Source organism: Podarcis erhardii (genome assembly GCF_964252035.2).
Source record: "Podarcis erhardii genome assembly, chromosome: 13".
Lineage (NCBI taxonomy): Eukaryota > Metazoa > Chordata > Lepidosauria > Squamata > Lacertidae > Podarcis > Podarcis erhardii.
The window spans coordinates 1003371-1020426 of record NC_138502.1 but is presented as its reverse complement, the minus strand read 5'-3'; the positions used below and the strand labels follow the sequence as shown (position 1 = coordinate 1020426).

Here is a 17056-nt window from a genome sequence, read left to right as displayed (position 1 = left end):
GAGGTACCACTGTATATGGCGAGAAGCAGAGAGAAACAGAGTCTTTTCCTGATCTTCTCGAGAAAGGTGGTCTGTGCTACTCGGAACTTTGAGATATTAACTTATTACGTGGGATTTTGGCACGGAAATCTGTCTGTACATGTGTGGTTTCACTGCACTTCTGCCTTGTTCCGGCTTCTGCTGCTTTTTGTTACAAATAAATACTGTATTTTTTGCTCTATAAGACGCACCAGACCACAAGACGCACCTAGTTTTTGGAGGAGGAAAACAAGAAAAAAAATATTCTGAATCTCAGAAGCCAGAACAGCAAGAAGGATCGCTGCGCAGTGAAAGCAGCAATCCCTCTTGCTGTTCTGGCTTCTGGGATAGCTGCGCAGCCTGCATTCGCTCCATAAGACGCACACACATTTCCCCTTCCTTTTTAGGAGGGAAAAAGTGAGTCTTATAGAGCAAAAAATATGGTATAAGCAAGGACGACGACAACAACAAGAACAGCAACCGTACCGGCATCCAAGACTTTGATGATGGCGTTGGCCTTGTCAATCTCCAGCTGCAAGTTTTCGAACCAGCCGTTGTCCATGAGGTATAGGAAGACATTCAGGCGGTTCTGCAGGGCGTTGTGAGACTCCTGCTTCCTCCTGCCGGCTTCGTCCGGGTGGTATTTGGACCGGAACCTGAACGGAACCCAAATTAGCAGAAGGGTGGGGGGCGGGGAGGGGCAGGAGAAAGACACAGAAAAGGAGGGGCGGAGGGGAGGGGAAGAAATGCGTTAGCCAGGAAAAAGGGAAAGGGAATCGCTAATTCACACATGCAAAGCGAGGGAAGGAGGGAGGAAACTCCAGGTGCCTTTTATGTTTGGTTTGGTTTCTGCGGAAATGGAAGTGTAGAGGGGAGGGGAGCGCTGCTTGAGGAATTTCTCGGTCGCTGGCAGGCCAGGCCAAAGCCCACCTCCACAAAAAGGGGCGCCGATCGCTCGCTGTCTCCCGCCACAGGGAAGCCGGGTGTGCCAGCGAGATTCTTTGCAGACTGGGTGCTTCGGGGAGACTGCTTCGGTCTAAGAAAGGGCCTCCTACTCCTCAACAGCTTGGCTCCGTTCAGAATCCTTTCCCCCTTCTCTCTTTGGGTTTAGTTTCTTGTTGCTGCTGCTGCTGTTGTCAAGTTTATTCCCTGTCTTCCCTCCTTAAGGTCCCAGAGAAAGGTTGTGGTTATCAAATCTACTTAGCCACCGCAAAGGGAAGGCAGGCCCTAAAAATGTACGCCTCAAGTGTCAAAAGCCAGGGGAAAAGGGGGCGTCTTCAGCACCTGCCAGGAGCAGCACAGTGAAGGGAGTTCTGCAGCTTAGGGCCACCACAGAGAAGGCCCTCTCCCCCTGGGTCACCCCTACCCTGAGTCTCTGAGGGTGGAGGAACTGCCAAGAGGACCTCTCCGCGGATCCTGGCACCCAAAGGGGTCTGTAGGGAAGGAGGCGACCTTTCAAGTAACTTTCTAAGGCTTTAAATGCCAACACAAGCACCTTGGATTGGTCAAAACAAAATAAAAAAATTCCTTCCAGTAGCACCTTAAAGACCAACTGAGTTAGTTCTAGGTATGAGCTTTCGTGTGCATGCACACTTCTTCAGATACAGATTCTTCTTCAGATGTATCTGAAGAAGTGTGCATGCACACGAAAGCTCATACCTAGAACTAACTCAGTTGGTCTTTAAGGTGCTACTGGAAGGAATTTTTTTATTTTGTTTTGACCATGGCAGACCAACACGGCTACCTATCTGTAACTGGAACCTTGGATTGGGTTTTCATTGTCACGCCCTGCAAGCCCTGGGACTTTAGGAGTGCAACGTAGGTAATAAATTGTAATAATAATAATAATAACAGCAGCAGCAGCAGCAGCAACTATTCCAGGCAACTACTCTCAAGGCTTGCCACAGGCTTCTCCTCCAGCTTCCCCTGGTCTGGTCCTCCATCATGGCCAGGGCACAGCTGCCACGCTAAAATGCCCCACTGCTAAAATGCCCCCACACCCCAAGCCTCGCCTGCCAGGCGGGGACGGAAAGTCCTCTTCTGTCCGCAAATGCTAACTATGTGTTATAAGGAAGTAGAGCCCTGTTCGAAGAAAGCCTCAGCCCGCCCCCCAGCTCAGAGTGTGGGGTGGTCTAGCTCCACGGGGGTCGCTCCTGTCAAAGAGGTCAAACTCTGTAGGGAGATCTGGGGGTCCCTGCTTGTGAGGCAGCCGTTTACTCCATTTTCGTGGAGGAGAGAGCTGCCGAAGGCCGCTAGCCACAACAGCTGCGCTCTGCCTTCACGGCTGGAGGAAGCGATGCTTTTGAAATCCCAGTTGCTGGAAACAACAGGAAGGGAGACTTGGTTTCTCATAATGGGCACCTGAGAACAGGATGCTCTGAGCCTCATCCAGCAAAGCTCTCCTTATGCTCTTATGGGAACTGAAGCATCTACAGCCTGTCTACCTAGATTCCTAGGTTCTTTGGGGTATTCAGCTACCGTGGGGTACAGGACACCGTTCTCTCCCCTTTGGCCCAATCCTGCCTCGCCCTATTTGGGACGTGATATGCTCTCAGCTTCGATGGGGAAGGCAGTTAAAAAGGGGAAGGGTGGAAATTAATACAACCAAATCCAAAACACGCCTTCTACAGTCTTTTTTTTACCTTTTGCAAATACAAGATATGCGTTTTAGATTTTTATTTTTTTATTTTTTGCTCTCAGCTCTGATTTAAGAAGACAGAACACGTCATACATACACTGAGAGGAGTCACACTCCGAGCCTTCCAAGCGAAGAGAGTTTTCTTCGGCGGATTTTTTAAGAAAAAAGCAGCACGGGCTTAACCCCAAAAGATTGGAAAATCTCTCTCTCTCTCTCTCTCTCGCTGGGCCGCAGGACTTCGTAAAAACAAAAACAAAAGAGAAAGGAGGCTCTGGTGCCTGCGATTTCGCCCTGCTCTGCCTACATCCTGCCAACTCACATTCAGCTAGTCACTGCATTGTGCACAGTGAAAACCCTGACTGACTGCGCTACGGAGGAAGAAAAAAAAAATCGCCACCACCAGCGGAGAGAGGAAGGGGGTAAAATTGGAAAAAAAAAAGCACATTCAAGGCTCTTTGGTTTGTTTTGCTTATTTATGGATTCTCCAGGCTGAGGACGGATGGTTTTTGGAGTCTCCTGTGAGAGGTTCTTGGGAGGAGGGGAGAAAAGGCCAAGTTATTACAGTCAACAACCAATTAGCAAAAATGAAAGAAGTTCAAATCTATCAAAGGAAATTAAAATGGTCAAAAGTGAACACACACACACACAGAGAGAGACACAGCTGTGTTAGATACCCAGTTGCCTAGGGAAGAGGAACCACACACAACCGCCTCCCCTCGCTGAGATTCCCCCATCCAGCGCTGCAGCAAAGCGGCCCTCCGCTCCCCAGGCACGCAAACACCTCGACCACGTCCATTCAGAGGCCACGATCCGCCCCCAGCCTCCTTCCCTTCCCCTGGAGCAACCCTCGCTAACCTGGTGCCCTCCCGGTTCTCCTGACCTCAAGCCTGTTCCACCCATCCTTCCACCCTGGTAAACTTATTTTGGATGGTTCAGTAATAGCAGCTGCGGTCGTGCTCTGTAGAAACTAAAACAAAAAACCCAGAAAGGTCCCCATCCGATGGGCCAACCCCACCCGCACCTGCCCTCAAAAGCAGAGTGTTGCACTAGAACCTGACAGAGACCGGGGTTCGGATCCACCCATTCGGCCCTTGGGGGCCAGTCACTGCCTCTCAGCCTATCCTATCCTGTAGGGTTACAGCGGGGATTAAATGAGGCGGGAGGACCATGAACATGCCCCCTTGAGCTCTTTGGATAAATAAGTAGGATATAAACGCAACAGATAATTAACAAGATCAATACAAGGATGCTTCCCCTGACTAGTGGCTGGCAGTTTTCTTTCTCAATTTTATTTTGTGTTTGCTCAGTTTTCAAGGATTCTGCTGAAAAGCATCTGTGTGCTTTTAACAGCAGGCGAACAAGCTGCTGGAGCTATTGAGCGGCGTACCCAAGTAAAAGAGGAACTGGGGTTTCCGAACTGGAATTCTAAAAGTATTTAGTACACAATCAAGTCGGCTGAGAAGCAGACAGGAATTAGGAAAAAGCACAAGACATCTAAATGATGAAAAGCTGCATTTTACAAGTGAGAGGAGGGGAGTGGGTGCAAAACAGCTCGTTACCATCTGGATTCAGATAATCATGGCTGTGTTCGCACACAATGCTGAACCATGGTTTGTTCGACGAACCACGTGACAACAAGCCATGGTTTGTTCTCTCCAAAGCTTGCTTTGCTCCCCAGCTGCGCTTGCCTTGTATCTTAGAGAGCATCTAGGGTAGGGGTCAAGCGAGATCATTGGGTTAGACCCCTGGGGTTAGACTGTAATTGGAAGAAACCATGGTTTACAAGCCAGCAACAAGCCACAGCTTCACGTTGCGGTCTGCTGCCAGAGAAGAAACCATGGTTAGTATGCTGGGCTTGGGACTTCTAACAAGCCACACACACGCTAAATGAGTCATGTGTGAACCCAGCCGGTGGTGGAAGAAGTTTTTATGCTTACTGATGCGAAACAGAACTAGTGGAAAATATGTCAAGGGAGCAAAGACGGTATGTAGGTGACGAAGATGGCAGGAGAACAACGAAGACTTCCATCGAGGCGAGGTTTCTACACGTCTCTCAGTTCCCACCTCTCTCGTCCCTATTTCCACACATTCAGTATTCCTCAACATCCCTTTTTGACCCCCTGAACCACCACATCCTTCTAAGCAGTTTCTCCATTTCATAGAGCACACCCGAGCATGCCAAGTCAACTGCGTCAACTCAACCAACCAACTCCAACCTGGCAACCTCCAGATGCTTCAGACAACGGGCGCAGCGGGTTCGGCTGAGAGATGATGGGAGCTGTAGTCCGAAACATCTGGAAGGCAACCAGGCTGGGGGAGCCGGAGCTGAATATCCTTACTTTGCTGGGAACAGCTGGTTGATTTCATTGGCTGCGCTGGTTGTAACAGAGCTCTCTCACTCACTAACGCTGCTCTGCTATCTGCAAACCAGAAACGTAGACTAGGGAGGACGAATTAGCACCCGAATCTGGCAGTCCAAGGGGAAAGGGGGGCCTATTTATGGGAGGGGGGCCTCAGGAACAAGGCCAGCACCCAGAATGGATGTGTGCGTGCTTCTTCTTCTAGCCTGCCTATGTGTGTCTCGGGTGGGGCTCATATACCCCCTGGAAGAAAAGGTGCAAGGACTTCACAGGGATATGTGCAGAATATTCTTTCCATTAGCTGGAGACTTCATGCTACACTGAATTTTTTTAACTCACACAAGTCATTTAAAGCCCTGAGCATTCCAGCAAGCTACACCCATCGGAACGCCAGGAAACAGCCGCCTTCTAACGCCTGACAAATCTACCAACTGGTTACTGAATTATCTTCCGCTCTGAAGGCCTCTTATTTAGGTTGCCAGTCACGCATAACTACAGATACACATCCCTGAGGGAACCAGATCTCTCCTTGCTCCACCTCCCGCCTCTCCCCCGCCCCAGTCCAGTCCAAGGCAAAAAGGCCCAGCCCACGAGAGACGTACCACTCTTCATCCTTGTGGGCCAGGAAGAAGTCTTGCATCTTTTGGCGCTGGAAGTCCAGCTTGTAGTCGTTGTAGCGCTTCACGGCTTCCGTCTCGTCGACGGAATCGTCCAAGGAGAGGAGGAACTCCTTGAAGTTCTTCATCACGGGAGGGGCGATGCCCAGGTCCACCTCCGCGATGTTCCCCAGCCTGGGAGGGAAGGAGAAAGAGGGAAATGAAAAGGTGTGCGTTCTCGCAATTTGACGTCTCCGGCGCAAAGAGGCTTTTCAAGGGCACAGTTGAGTTGTCAAGTGCAAGAGATGGGAGAGGTGGCCTGCCCTGGATGGGGTCGCACCCCCTCAGAATAATAATAATAATAATAATAATAATAATAATAATAATAATAATAATAATAATAATATATTATTATTATATTATATTATTTATACCCCGCCCATCTGGCTGGGCTTCCCCAGCCACTCTGGACGGCTTCCAAAAAAATATTTGCAGTTTGGGGCTGCTCCTGGATTTGACTTTGGCTCTGCTAACTTCCAGAATGGATTACTGCAACAAGCTCTACGTGGGGCCGCCCTTGAAGACTGGGAAACTTCAACGGCTCCAAAACTCAGTGGCCTGATTACTGGCTGGGATTCCATATAACCCTTGTTTCAAAGCAGCTGCATTGGTTGCCAGTCCGTTTTCGGACCAGATTCAAGGTGCTGACATTACACAGTGGTACCTTGGAACTCGAACGGCTTGGCTCCAGAACAAATCGGCGCCCAAACGCCGCAAAACTCAGAAGTGTTCCAGTTTGTGAATGTTTTTTGGAAGCCGAACGTCTGACGCGGCTTCCAATTGAGTGCAGGAAGCTTCTGCAGCCAATCAGAAGCTGCGTCTTGGTTTTTCGAATGGTTTTGGGAGTTGAACGGACTCCCGGAATGGATTAAGTTCAAGAACAAAGGTACCACTGTAGTTTAAAGTTCTAAAGGTGGATTGGGGGAGGGTCTTCTCTGTGGTGGCCCCCAAGATGTGGAACTCCCTCCCTGCAGAGGTTCACCTTTCACCTCTATCATACAGCATTCCGGAGGACGCTGAAGATGCACCTCTTTCCCCTGGTTTTTGACACTTGGGGGACATATCTTTAAGCCCCACTTTATTTTTATGATTGTTGTTTTAAACTGTTCCTAATGTTTTGTTTTAAAGGTGTAACCCGCCCTGGGACCTCCGAGTGAAAGGTGGGCAATAGCTAAACAAATAGCTAGTATTGTTTTTATTTTACCAACAGGATTAACGGCAAACCCAATGTAAACATGACGTAACCAATCCAAACCCTGCTAAATCCAACATAACTGTAATTACTTAAGAAGCCTGTGCAAGGCTTAATTAACTGTAATTATTTAATTAACTGTAATTACTTAAGAAGCCTGGGTACTTTCTACTGTTAAGTACCCGGAGCGGCGCAACATGAATTATAAGACCACATGGCAACTTGGCCCTAAGCCACTTAGGGCTTTAAAGGAGCCCAGGTGGAAATTGGAAGTCAATGGAGCTGATGAAAGCTTAGTTATGTTCCCCAGGCTATGAGCACTAGGCAAAGGCCTGGCTGCTGCATTTGAAGAAACCGAAAGCTCTCAGACTATCTCCAAAGTGAGCCCCACATTGTGTGCATGGCAGGGCCGCCCCTGGAAGTACCGTATTTTTCGCCCCATAGGACGCACCAAGTTTTTTGGGGGGGAAATAATTTTTTCCCCCCCAGGCACTTGTGGGGCCGGCAGCAGAGAGAAGTGCTCTTCTCCCTGCCGCCCGCCTGCAGACCAGGTCCGGGGACAGCGGGAAGACGCACTGCGCCTCCCCGCTGTCCCCGGAGCTTGCGGGGCTGGCAGCGGGGAGAAGCGCTCTTCTCCCCGCCGCCCACCTGCAGACCAGGTCCGGGGACAGCGGGAAGACGCGCTGCGCCTCGCCGCTGTCCCCGGAGCTTGCGGGGCTGGCGGCGGGGAGAAGCACGCGTCTCCCTGCCGTCAGCCTCCAAACCACATCGGGAGACAGCGGAATGGCGGCGTTCCGCCTCCCCGCTGTCCCCCGACCTTGTGGGGCTGGCGCTGCGGCTCTCCTGAAGCCTGGAGAGCGAGAGGGGTCGGTGCGCACCGACCCCTCTCGCTCTCCAGGCTTCAGCGAAAGCCTGCATTCGCCCCATAGGACGCACACACATTTCCCCTTCATTTTTGGAGGGGAAAAAGTGCGTCCTATAGGGCGAAAAATACGGTAATTGAAGCATGGATGGCGGGGGCCAAGTCTGCCTTCTCCAGGGCCCATCCACAGGTGATCAAATGCTGCCTTATTATCTGATTTTTCATGCCCAGGGTTGAGCCTACTTATTATTATTATTATTATTATTATTATTATTATTATTATTATTTATACGCTGCCCTCCCCAGCCAAGGCCGGGCTCAGGACGGCTAACAAGCAATAATAAAAACAAGTTGAATGAATACAGCTTAAAAACAAGATTAAAATACAACAATTAAAATATTGAAACATTAAAATATTAAAATGCAGCCTCATCACAGGAGGAGAAAGGAAAAAGGAAAAAGAAAGAGGGGGAGGGAATCAAACTGATTCCAAGCCAAAGGCCAGGCGGAACAACTCTGTCTTACAGGCCCTGCGGAAAGAAATCAGATCCTGCAGGGCCCTGGTCTCATGAGGCAGAGCGTTCCACCAGGCCGGGGCCAGTGTTGAAAAGGCCCTGGCTCTGGCTGAAGCTAATCTAACTTCCTTAGGGCCCGGGACCACTAGGGTGTTGCTATTTATGGACCTTGAGGCTCTCCGTGGGGCATACCGGGAAAGGCGATCCCGTAGGTACGAGGGTCCTAGGCCTAGTTTTTATTTAGCTGTTATTATCCTGCACTGCAAGGGGTAGGAATGGATGACCCTCGGGGGTCTCTTTCGCCCCTACAATCCTATTATTCTACTTCGTCACACGGAAAGCAACAGGGAGGCATTTCAGTATTTGTAGGCACCTGTTCTTGGGCAGATAATTTGACCAACATCTCTCACAGTCTTCAGGCAGAGCAGCCCTCACCTGAGTGGCAGAGGCCACCTGGCTTAAATAGGAAGGACGTGCTCGGAGCAGCTTACCTGGCTTGGATAGGCAAGATGTGATGCTGCGTCACGTGCATTTCTGGGTGAGCCCAAGGTTGCGGAGGTCCATAGGTAGGGCCTGTGGTGACGCCACTGTAAGGCATCTCGTAGCCGCTGTGGTAGGGGTCCGATGTGTGCTCATCCCTGCAGAGGTTTTTTGGGGAGGGGGTAAAGTTAAAACCACCAAGAGGACTGGGGGAGAACCAAAGTGTTAATTGATCCCGATTTATTTTGGAGCAGGGGGATAGGTGTTAAAACCAGTTCTTCCCAAACTGTTTCAGGCCGGTCCACACCCTTGGTGTCATAACCTCATCCTACAAAATGCAATATTCAGAATACCAGTCTGCACAACCCACAATAACGGCACCGTGAAATTCAGAACGGTGCCCATTAATTGCACATACATTCCAAATCTAATTCAATTCCATTTAGCTTGATTAATTCAACAAAATGGACAAACTGGATCCAGTGATACCAGCTTTTCTGCACACAGTGACTTGCGATCTCGATCACACGCAGTCTGTAGTCCGCCGGCAGTAGGAGTGCAATATGGGTATGTCTTCAAGTTAACATCTTACATCAAAAACCTGACAGTACCTAACTACCGAAGGCTTTTCACCAAAGCCAGACTAAATGTCTTTCCTTCTGCAGTGTTGAGAGGAGTTCCCTGCTAGGACAGACTTTGCTCGTGTGCTCAAGACATTGATTCCATAAATCATATTTTGTTGCACTGTGCAAAATATGAGCAAGCCAGGCCTGAACTGATATTACCCTTGCTGGTACCTTTCCCGGGAAAATCAGAGGCTCACTATGTCAGGTTCCTACTGGAAGACCGGACAAATGCTAGAACATTAGCAGTGGCGAAGTTTTTATCGGTGGTTGCAAGAACCAATGATCCCTATATTCTGAACAAAATGCTTGATTAACCTGGAGGTAGGCTGTATGAATTGTGTATTGATTTGTAATGATTTGTTGGGTCTCTGGACCGTAATAAAGATTGATACCAGCTTTTCAAACTCAGACAATCATTTCCACCTCCTGCATCCTTCCCCCTCCGCCCAGGTTATCCTAGATAAAGAAAAAAGGTTTTGCCTCCTTCTCTCGTATCATTAGAACTCGTGAACATTCAATGAAGCTGAATGCTGGGAGAGCCAGCACTGATAAAAGAAATGCAGTGGAACTGTGGAACTCCCTCCCGCAGTCACCAACTAAGGTGGCTACTAGCCATGACTGCTACGTTCTGCCTCCGAAGTTGGAGGCAGCAATGCTTTTGAATTATTATGTATTTATTGACACCCTGCCTTTTCCCCTGACAAGGACTCAAGGTCCTTGAGAACAGCTAATCCCAGTTGCTGGAAAGAGTTGCGATCAGATGGGATTACTATGAGGAATTATAAAATATGCCAGTGTTTCCCAACCTTTTTTGGGCAAAGGCACACTTGTTTCATGAAAAAAATCTCGAGGCACACCACCATTAGAAAATGTTTAAAAAATTAACTCTGTGCCTATATTGACTATATATAAAGTAACTCTCTTTAATAGGAATCAAATAAACACAAAGAAAGTATTTTATAATTACTTTATTATGAAATAGTAAGTACCGTATTTTTCGTCCCATAGGACGCTCCGTCCCATAGGACGCACCTACTTTTTTGAGGGGGGAAATAAAGGAAAATTTTTTTTCCTTTATTTCCCCCCAAAAAAACCAGGTCGGGGAACAGTGGGATGGCGGTGCTGCGCCTCCCCGCTGTCCCCCGAGCTTGTGGGGCTGGCCCATGTCTGCCTGGCGCGAGGGGCGCTCTGCTTCAGGGCGCCCCGCGCGTCCGGCGGCAGGCTACAGTCCGCAGCATGGGGACCCTCTGTTTCAGGGCACCCCATGCGCCCCCTGGGTGCGCAAGGCTTGCCAACACGAGCGCGGAGCACGGGGCGTCCTCCGAAGGGTGCCCCGTGCTCCGCGCTGCCAGCTGCCGCCCGCAAGCCTTGCGCTCCCGGGGGGAGATCCCCCGGGTGCGCAAGGCTGGCCAACACCAGCGCGGAGCACGGGGCGTCCTCTGGAGGGCGCCCCGTGCTCTGCGCTGCAGGCTGCTGCCCGCAAGCCTTGCGCTCCCTGCGTGGAGCACGGGGCGTCCGACTCGCCTCCCTCCCACGGCACACCAGCCGACGTCCCGCGGCACACTAGTGTGCCGCGGAACACCGGTTGGGAAACACTGAAATATGCATCAAGCCGTTGTCTCCGCAATGAAAGCATTGTGCTGACTGGGTTTGATTCACTGACCATAATTTCTTATCAAATCCCACAAGCCTCTGCATCTCTGCCATTTTTCCTCTACTGCCCATTTCTCTATGTCTGACAGGCACCTATAAGCATTCTAGGACACAGACCAGTTGCCGGTTGCTGCACCAGGCATCCTAGGCCATAAAGTTAGTAGGTTACTTTGATGTAGTTTAATCTTTAGATAGATTGTAAGGGCCAGGAAGAGAGTTCACAAAGAGATGGTAAATACTGCCATCCTGTCTCTCCTGTTTATGACCTTCGGGGTTTTGCTGAACGCATTCCTCCTTTTATTCCTCTTTTATTTACTCTGAACTACATATGCATGCTCAAGTAGGAAATACTTTCTTTGTAGTTAGAAGAATTTCTTCTGATCTGACTTTGTCCCACGTGGGGGTTTTGAAATGCTAGGATATCTGATTGGTTCTTACGAACACTGTGTAAAAGGTTCTTTTGTGAATAAAACGACCTGGGCCGAGGGGTGGAGAGGAATTATTATTATATGCACCCCTCCCAGAGTCTTGCTGGTCAAGCCTCGTGTGTATTTTATTAATCAGAGTCCAATCCTTCCTTGTTTTGGGAGCACTACACTCTTGTGCTCAGGTCCTGGTTCTGCATTTCCCAATGGGGCATGTGGCTGACCACTGCGATAACTGGAGGCTGGATTAGATGGGACACTCACTGGTCTGATCCAGCGGGGCTCTTCTTATGTTCTTCATGCTCTGGAGGGTCACAGATTCCCCAGACCTGATCCAATATGCTCTTCTGCTGAGCAGTTCCTCTTGGGAACTGAAGAGCCACGTAACGCAGAACAAGAATGGAAGAAGCAACCCAGGGGAGATTGAACGGCCACCTACCAGTCTCGCCGCATCCGTTTTTGCGGAGGGCTCAGTTCGTGGCGAGGTGGGGAGAAGCGTTCCCGCCGGTTCCGGTCATAGTCACGGTATTCGCCTCTGCTGCGGCGCTCTCGGCCCCTGTCCCAATCCCTGGATGCAAACACCACAGATCTGATAAGGAGGGCAGGCATAACTGACCCCTTTCTGCGGCTGGCAGGGCAGAAATCAGCCCAAGTGGGTTTTCTACCAGCCCTCTGTGCCATGAGCTGAAGTGCCTGAGAAATATTTCAGGACCCGCTCTACCTGGATTCCATCCTGCCCCCCTCAAAAACAGGGCAATCAGCAATCAACCATCATGTGTTAAGGATTCTAATATGCTTAAAACATTTTTCTTCAGGCAAGCCTACCCAGATGGGCAGAACTACTGCTCTTACACAAAATACCTGCTCCACGTTTGTACGAACTCAATTTTTTAGTGCAGCAGCACTTATGGAACTCCCTGCCTATTGACATCAGGAAGGCAGATTCACTGTACTCTTTTTGGGGCCTGCTAAAAACATTTTGTAGGGACGCGGGTGGCACTGTGGGTTAAACCACAGAGCCTAGGACTTGCTGATCAGAAGGTCAGTGGTTCAAATCCCCATGGCAGGGTGAGCTCCCGTTGCTCGGTACCTGCTCCTGCCAATCTAGCAGTTCAAAAGCATGTCAAAGTGCAAGTAGATAAATAGGTACCGCTCCGGCGGGAAGGTAAACGGTGTTTCCGTGTAGTCCTGCTGGCCACATGACCCGGAAGCTGTACGCAGGCTCCCTCGGCCAATAAAGCGAGATGAGCGCCGCAACCCCAGAGTCGGTCACGACTGGACCTAATAGTCAGGGGTCCCTTTACCTTTACAAACATTTTTGTTTAGATAAGCAGGCGTTTAGAAAGCTGGTGCAGGTTTTAACTTGTATTTAGCCTATTGTTAGTTTAATTCTTATTTGTAGCTTTATATTTTTTTTGTAAACCACTTTGGTGTGGTTTTTTTAAACAATCAAGCTTTGTATCATTTTAATGAAATAAACAAAACAATAAATATAGAATTCCTTCCTATTTTATAGACCCTCCTAAGAATGAATGGGCATTCCTGCAGCCACAGAAAAGAAAGGCATCTCTAAGCACATCTGCCATTGTTTCCATTCCCCAGGTCACGTGGGGTCTACCTGTCGCTCCAGTCGTCTCGCCGCCTGTCATCACGTTCTCGAGAACGGTCGTAGTCACTCCTTTCACGTCTGAATTTGTCTCTGCGCCTGCGGTCATACTCGTCATCACTGTCACCCATAGTTGCAGGATGCGACTATCCCTGGTGCTGCAGACAAGAGGCAGTTATTCTGAGGGGGTCCAGCACAGCTGTCTTCAGGGCGAAAAGACCCCTGGCAAAGCACAAGTAAAAGTAAGTGTGCCCACACTTGTTCCCAAACATTTCTGGAACCCAACCCCTTTAAAAAGCACTATTCAGAATGGCAATAAAATTCAAAATGATAATCAATGGCACATTTATTCACAATCCAATTAAAACTGTTTAATTAAGTCAACAAAATTGAGGAATTCGATCCAGTGATGCCAGATTTTCAAAGACGGATAGTCATTTACGTATGGTTGCGTGGAATTATAGTCAGTGAAGTTAAAAGGAAATAAATTTAGAAAACTCTAGAAACATAGAAAGATGCCTTAGATCAGTGGTTGCCAATTAGTCAAGTACTATAGACCCCGTTTTTCAAAAGCCAAGCCATGGATCCCCTACTTTTGAAATATACCTATGGCAATTTTTATTATGCGAATGGTGCCAATGCCTTAGACTGAGTCAGGCCTCTGGTCTATCTAGCTCAGTATTGCCTAGGGTAAGCATCCCCAAACTTGGCCCTCCAGCTGTTTAGGGACTACAACTCCCATCATCCCTAGTTAAGAGGACCCATAGTCAGGGATGATGGGAATTGTAGTCCCAAAACAGCCGAGTTTGGGGGTGTCTGGTAGCTGCTCTCCAGGTTTTAAGGCAGAGGATGGGCAGCCAGGGATGGGAGTTGCCCTCACAAAAACAAGTGTGGGAAAAACCCTGCTGCAGAAAAATCTTCTCTGACCTGGTGCCTTCCAGTGGTCTTGGACCACACATCCCATCATCCACGGCCAGCTCAGTCCAACGACCAAGGATGATGGGTTTTGTGGTCCACCCACACCAAGCCCACGTCACCCAGGTTGAAGAAACACTGTTCTAGTCCAGGGTTTTCCAAATTTGGCCCTCCAGCTGTTTTGGGGCTACAATTCCCGTCATCCCTGACCACTAGTCCTCCCCTAACCTGGTGCCCTCCAGTGGTCTTGGACTACAAGTCCCATCATCCACGGCCAGCTCAGCTCAGTCCAACGGTCAAGGACAGGCATAGGCAAACTCCGGCCCGCCAGATGTTCTGGAACTACAATTCTCATCATCCCTAGCTAACAGGACCAGTGGTAAGGGATGATGGGAATTGTAGTTCCAAAACATCTGGAGGGCCGGAGTTTTGGGCTTCCCTTTAGGGTAGGCATAGGCAAACTCAACCCTCCAGATGTTTTGAGACTAGAACCCCCATTATCCCTAGCTAACAGGACCAGTGGTCAGGGATGATGGGAATTGTAGTTCCAAAACATATGGAGGGCCGGAGTTTTGGGCTTCCCTTTAGGGCAGGCATAGGCAAACTCAACCCTCCAGATGTTTTGAGACTAGAACCCCCATTATCCCTAGCTAACAGGACCAGTGGTCAGGGATGATGGGAATTGTAGTTCCAAAACATATGGAGGGCCGGAGTTTTGGGCCTCCCTTTAGGGCAGCCACCCCCAAGCTTGGCTCTCCAGCTGTTTAGGGACTACAACTCCCATCAGACCTAGCTAACAGGACCAGCGGTCAGGGATGATGGGAATTGTAGTCCCAAAAAATCTGGAGGGCCGGAGTTTTGGGCTTTCCTTTAGGGCAGGCATAGGCAAACTCAACCCTCCAGATGTTTTGGGACTACAACTCTCATCATCCCTAGCTAACAGGACCAGCGGTCAGGGATGATGGGAATTGTAGTCCCAAAAATCTGGAGGGCCGGAGTTTTGGGCTTTCCTTTAGGGCAGGCATAGGCAAACTCAACCCTCCAGATGTTTTGGGACTACAACTCTCATCATCCCTAGCTAACAGGACCAGCGGTCAGGGATGATGGGAATTGTAGTCCCAAAAATCTGGAGGGCCGGAGTTTTGGGCTTTCCTTTAGGGCAGGCCTAGGCAAACTCCGGCCCTCCAGATGTTTAGGGACTACAACTCCCATCAGCCCTAGCTAACAGGACCAGCGGTCAGGGATGATGGGAATTGTAGTCCCAAAAATCTGGAGGGCCGGAGTTTTGGGCTTTCCTTTAGGGCAGGCATAGGCAAACTCAACCCACCAGATGTTTTGGGACTACAACTCTCATCATCCCTAGCTAACAGGACCAGCGGTCAGGGATGATGGGAATTGTAGTCCCAAAAATCTGGAGGGCCGGAGTTTTGGGCTTTCCTTTAGGGCAGGCCTAGGCAAACTCCGGCCCTCCAGATGTTTAGGGACTACAACTCCCATCAGCCCTAGCTAACAGGACCAGCGGTCAGGGATGATGGGAATTGTAGTTCCAAAAACATCTGGAGGGCCGGAGTTTTGGGCTTCCCCTTAAGGCAGGCCTAGGCAAACTCAACCCTCCAGATGTTTTGGGACTACAACTCTCATCATCCCTAGCTAACAGGACCAGCGGTCAGGGATGATGGGAGTTGTAGTCCCCAAACACCTGGAGGGCCGGAGTTTTGGGCTTCCCTTTAGGGCAGGCATAGGCAAACTCCGGCCCTCCAGATGTTTAGGGACTACAACTCCCATCAGCCCTAGCTAACAGGACCAGCGGTCAGGGATGATGGGAATTGTAGTTCCAAAAACATCTGGAGGGCCGGAGTTTTGGGCTTCCCCTTAAGGCAGGCCTAGGCAAACTCAACCCTCCAGATGTTTTGGGACTACAACTCTCATCATCCCTAGCTAACAGGACCAGCGGTCAGGGATGATGGGAGTTGTAGTCCCCAAACACCTGGAGGGCCGGAGTTTTGGGCTTCCCCTTAAGGCAGGCCTAGGCAAACTCCGGCCCTCCAGATGTTTTGGGACTACAACTCTCATCATCCCTAGCTAACAGGACCAGCGGTCAGGGATGATGGGAATTGTAGTCCCAAAACATCTGGAGGGCCGGAGTTTTGGGCTTTCCTTTAGGGCAGGCCTAGGCAAACTCAACCCTCCAGCTGTTTAGGGACTACAACTCCCATCATCCCTGACCACTGGTCCTGTTAGCTAGGGATGATGAGTATTGTAGTCCCAAAACATCTGGAGGGCCGGAGTTTTGGGCTTTCCGTTAGGGCAGGCCTAGGCAAACTCAACCCTCCAGCTGTTTAGGGACTACAACTCCCATCATCCCTGACCACTGGTCCTGTTAGCTAGGGATGATGAGTATTGTAGTCCCAAAACATCTGGAGGGCCGGAGTTTTGGGCTTTCCGTTAGGGCAGGCCTAGGCAAACTCAACCCTCCAGCTGTTTAGGGACTACAACTCCCATCATCCCTGACCACTGGTCCTGTTAGCTAGGGATGATGAGTATTGTAGTCCCAAAACATCTGGAGGGCCGGAGTTTTGGGCTTCCCTTTAGGGCAGGCCTAGGCAAACTCAACCCTCCAGCTGTTTAGGGACTACAACTCCCATCATCCCTGACCACTGGTCCTGTTAGCTAGGGATGATGAGTATTGTAGTCCCAAAACATCTGGAGGGCCGGAGTTTTGGGCTTCCCTTTAGGGCAGGCCTAGGCAAACTCCGGCCCTCCAGATGTTTAGGGACTACAACTCTCATCATCCCTAGCTAACAGGACCAGTGGTCAGGGATGATGGGAGTTGTAGTCCCCGAACACCTGGCGGGCCGGGGTTTGCCTAGGCCTGGTGGAGGATGATGGGCGTTGTGGTCCACGCGCCCCGGGGACCCAGAGGGCCTTGGCTCCCCTGGGGGGCCTCACTCACCGACGGGGCCGCCTCCCTCCCCGGCCAGAGGAGGAAGAGGAGGGCGGAGGAAGGCCGGGGCTCCCCTCTCCTCCTTTCCCGCCTCCTTCTCTCCTCGCTCGCCCGCGCAGCCTCGCGCGCCTTCTCCTTCCCCCGCGCCGGAAGCCGGGCTCCGGGT

At 50.2% G+C, this 17056-nt stretch overlaps 1 protein-coding gene and 1 long non-coding RNA gene across 4 annotated transcripts in view; both read right to left on the bottom strand.

Annotated features, from left to right (window-relative positions):
• Positions 1 to 17056, bottom strand: part of SRRT (serrate, RNA effector molecule) — a 37779-nt gene extending 20723 nt beyond the window's left edge. The window contains exons 1-6 of one of the 3 annotated variants that reach the window (XM_081835654.1): positions 16900 to 17056; positions 13044 to 13189; positions 11865 to 11993; positions 8733 to 8879; positions 5619 to 5807; positions 505 to 674 (exon numbers count right to left, since the gene is read on the bottom strand). In XM_081835654.1, coding sequence (XP_081691780.1) covers positions 505 to 674; positions 5619 to 5807; positions 8733 to 8879; positions 11865 to 11993; positions 13044 to 13162 — 754 coding nt within the window. In that variant the 5' untranslated portion in view covers positions 13163 to 13189; positions 16900 to 17056. Of the gene's footprint in view, positions 1 to 504; positions 675 to 5618; positions 5808 to 8732; positions 8880 to 11864; positions 11994 to 13043; positions 13254 to 16899 lie in introns of all 3 variants that reach the window. The other 2 variants (XM_081835655.1, XM_081835653.1) reach the window with 2 other exon arrangements.
• LOC309326834 lies at positions 859 to 2567 on the bottom strand. The gene is made up of 2 exons (XR_014150361.1): positions 1780 to 2567; positions 859 to 1513 (listed from the first exon to the last, which is right to left on the bottom strand). It is a non-coding gene; the product is annotated as an uncharacterized lncRNA (long non-coding RNA).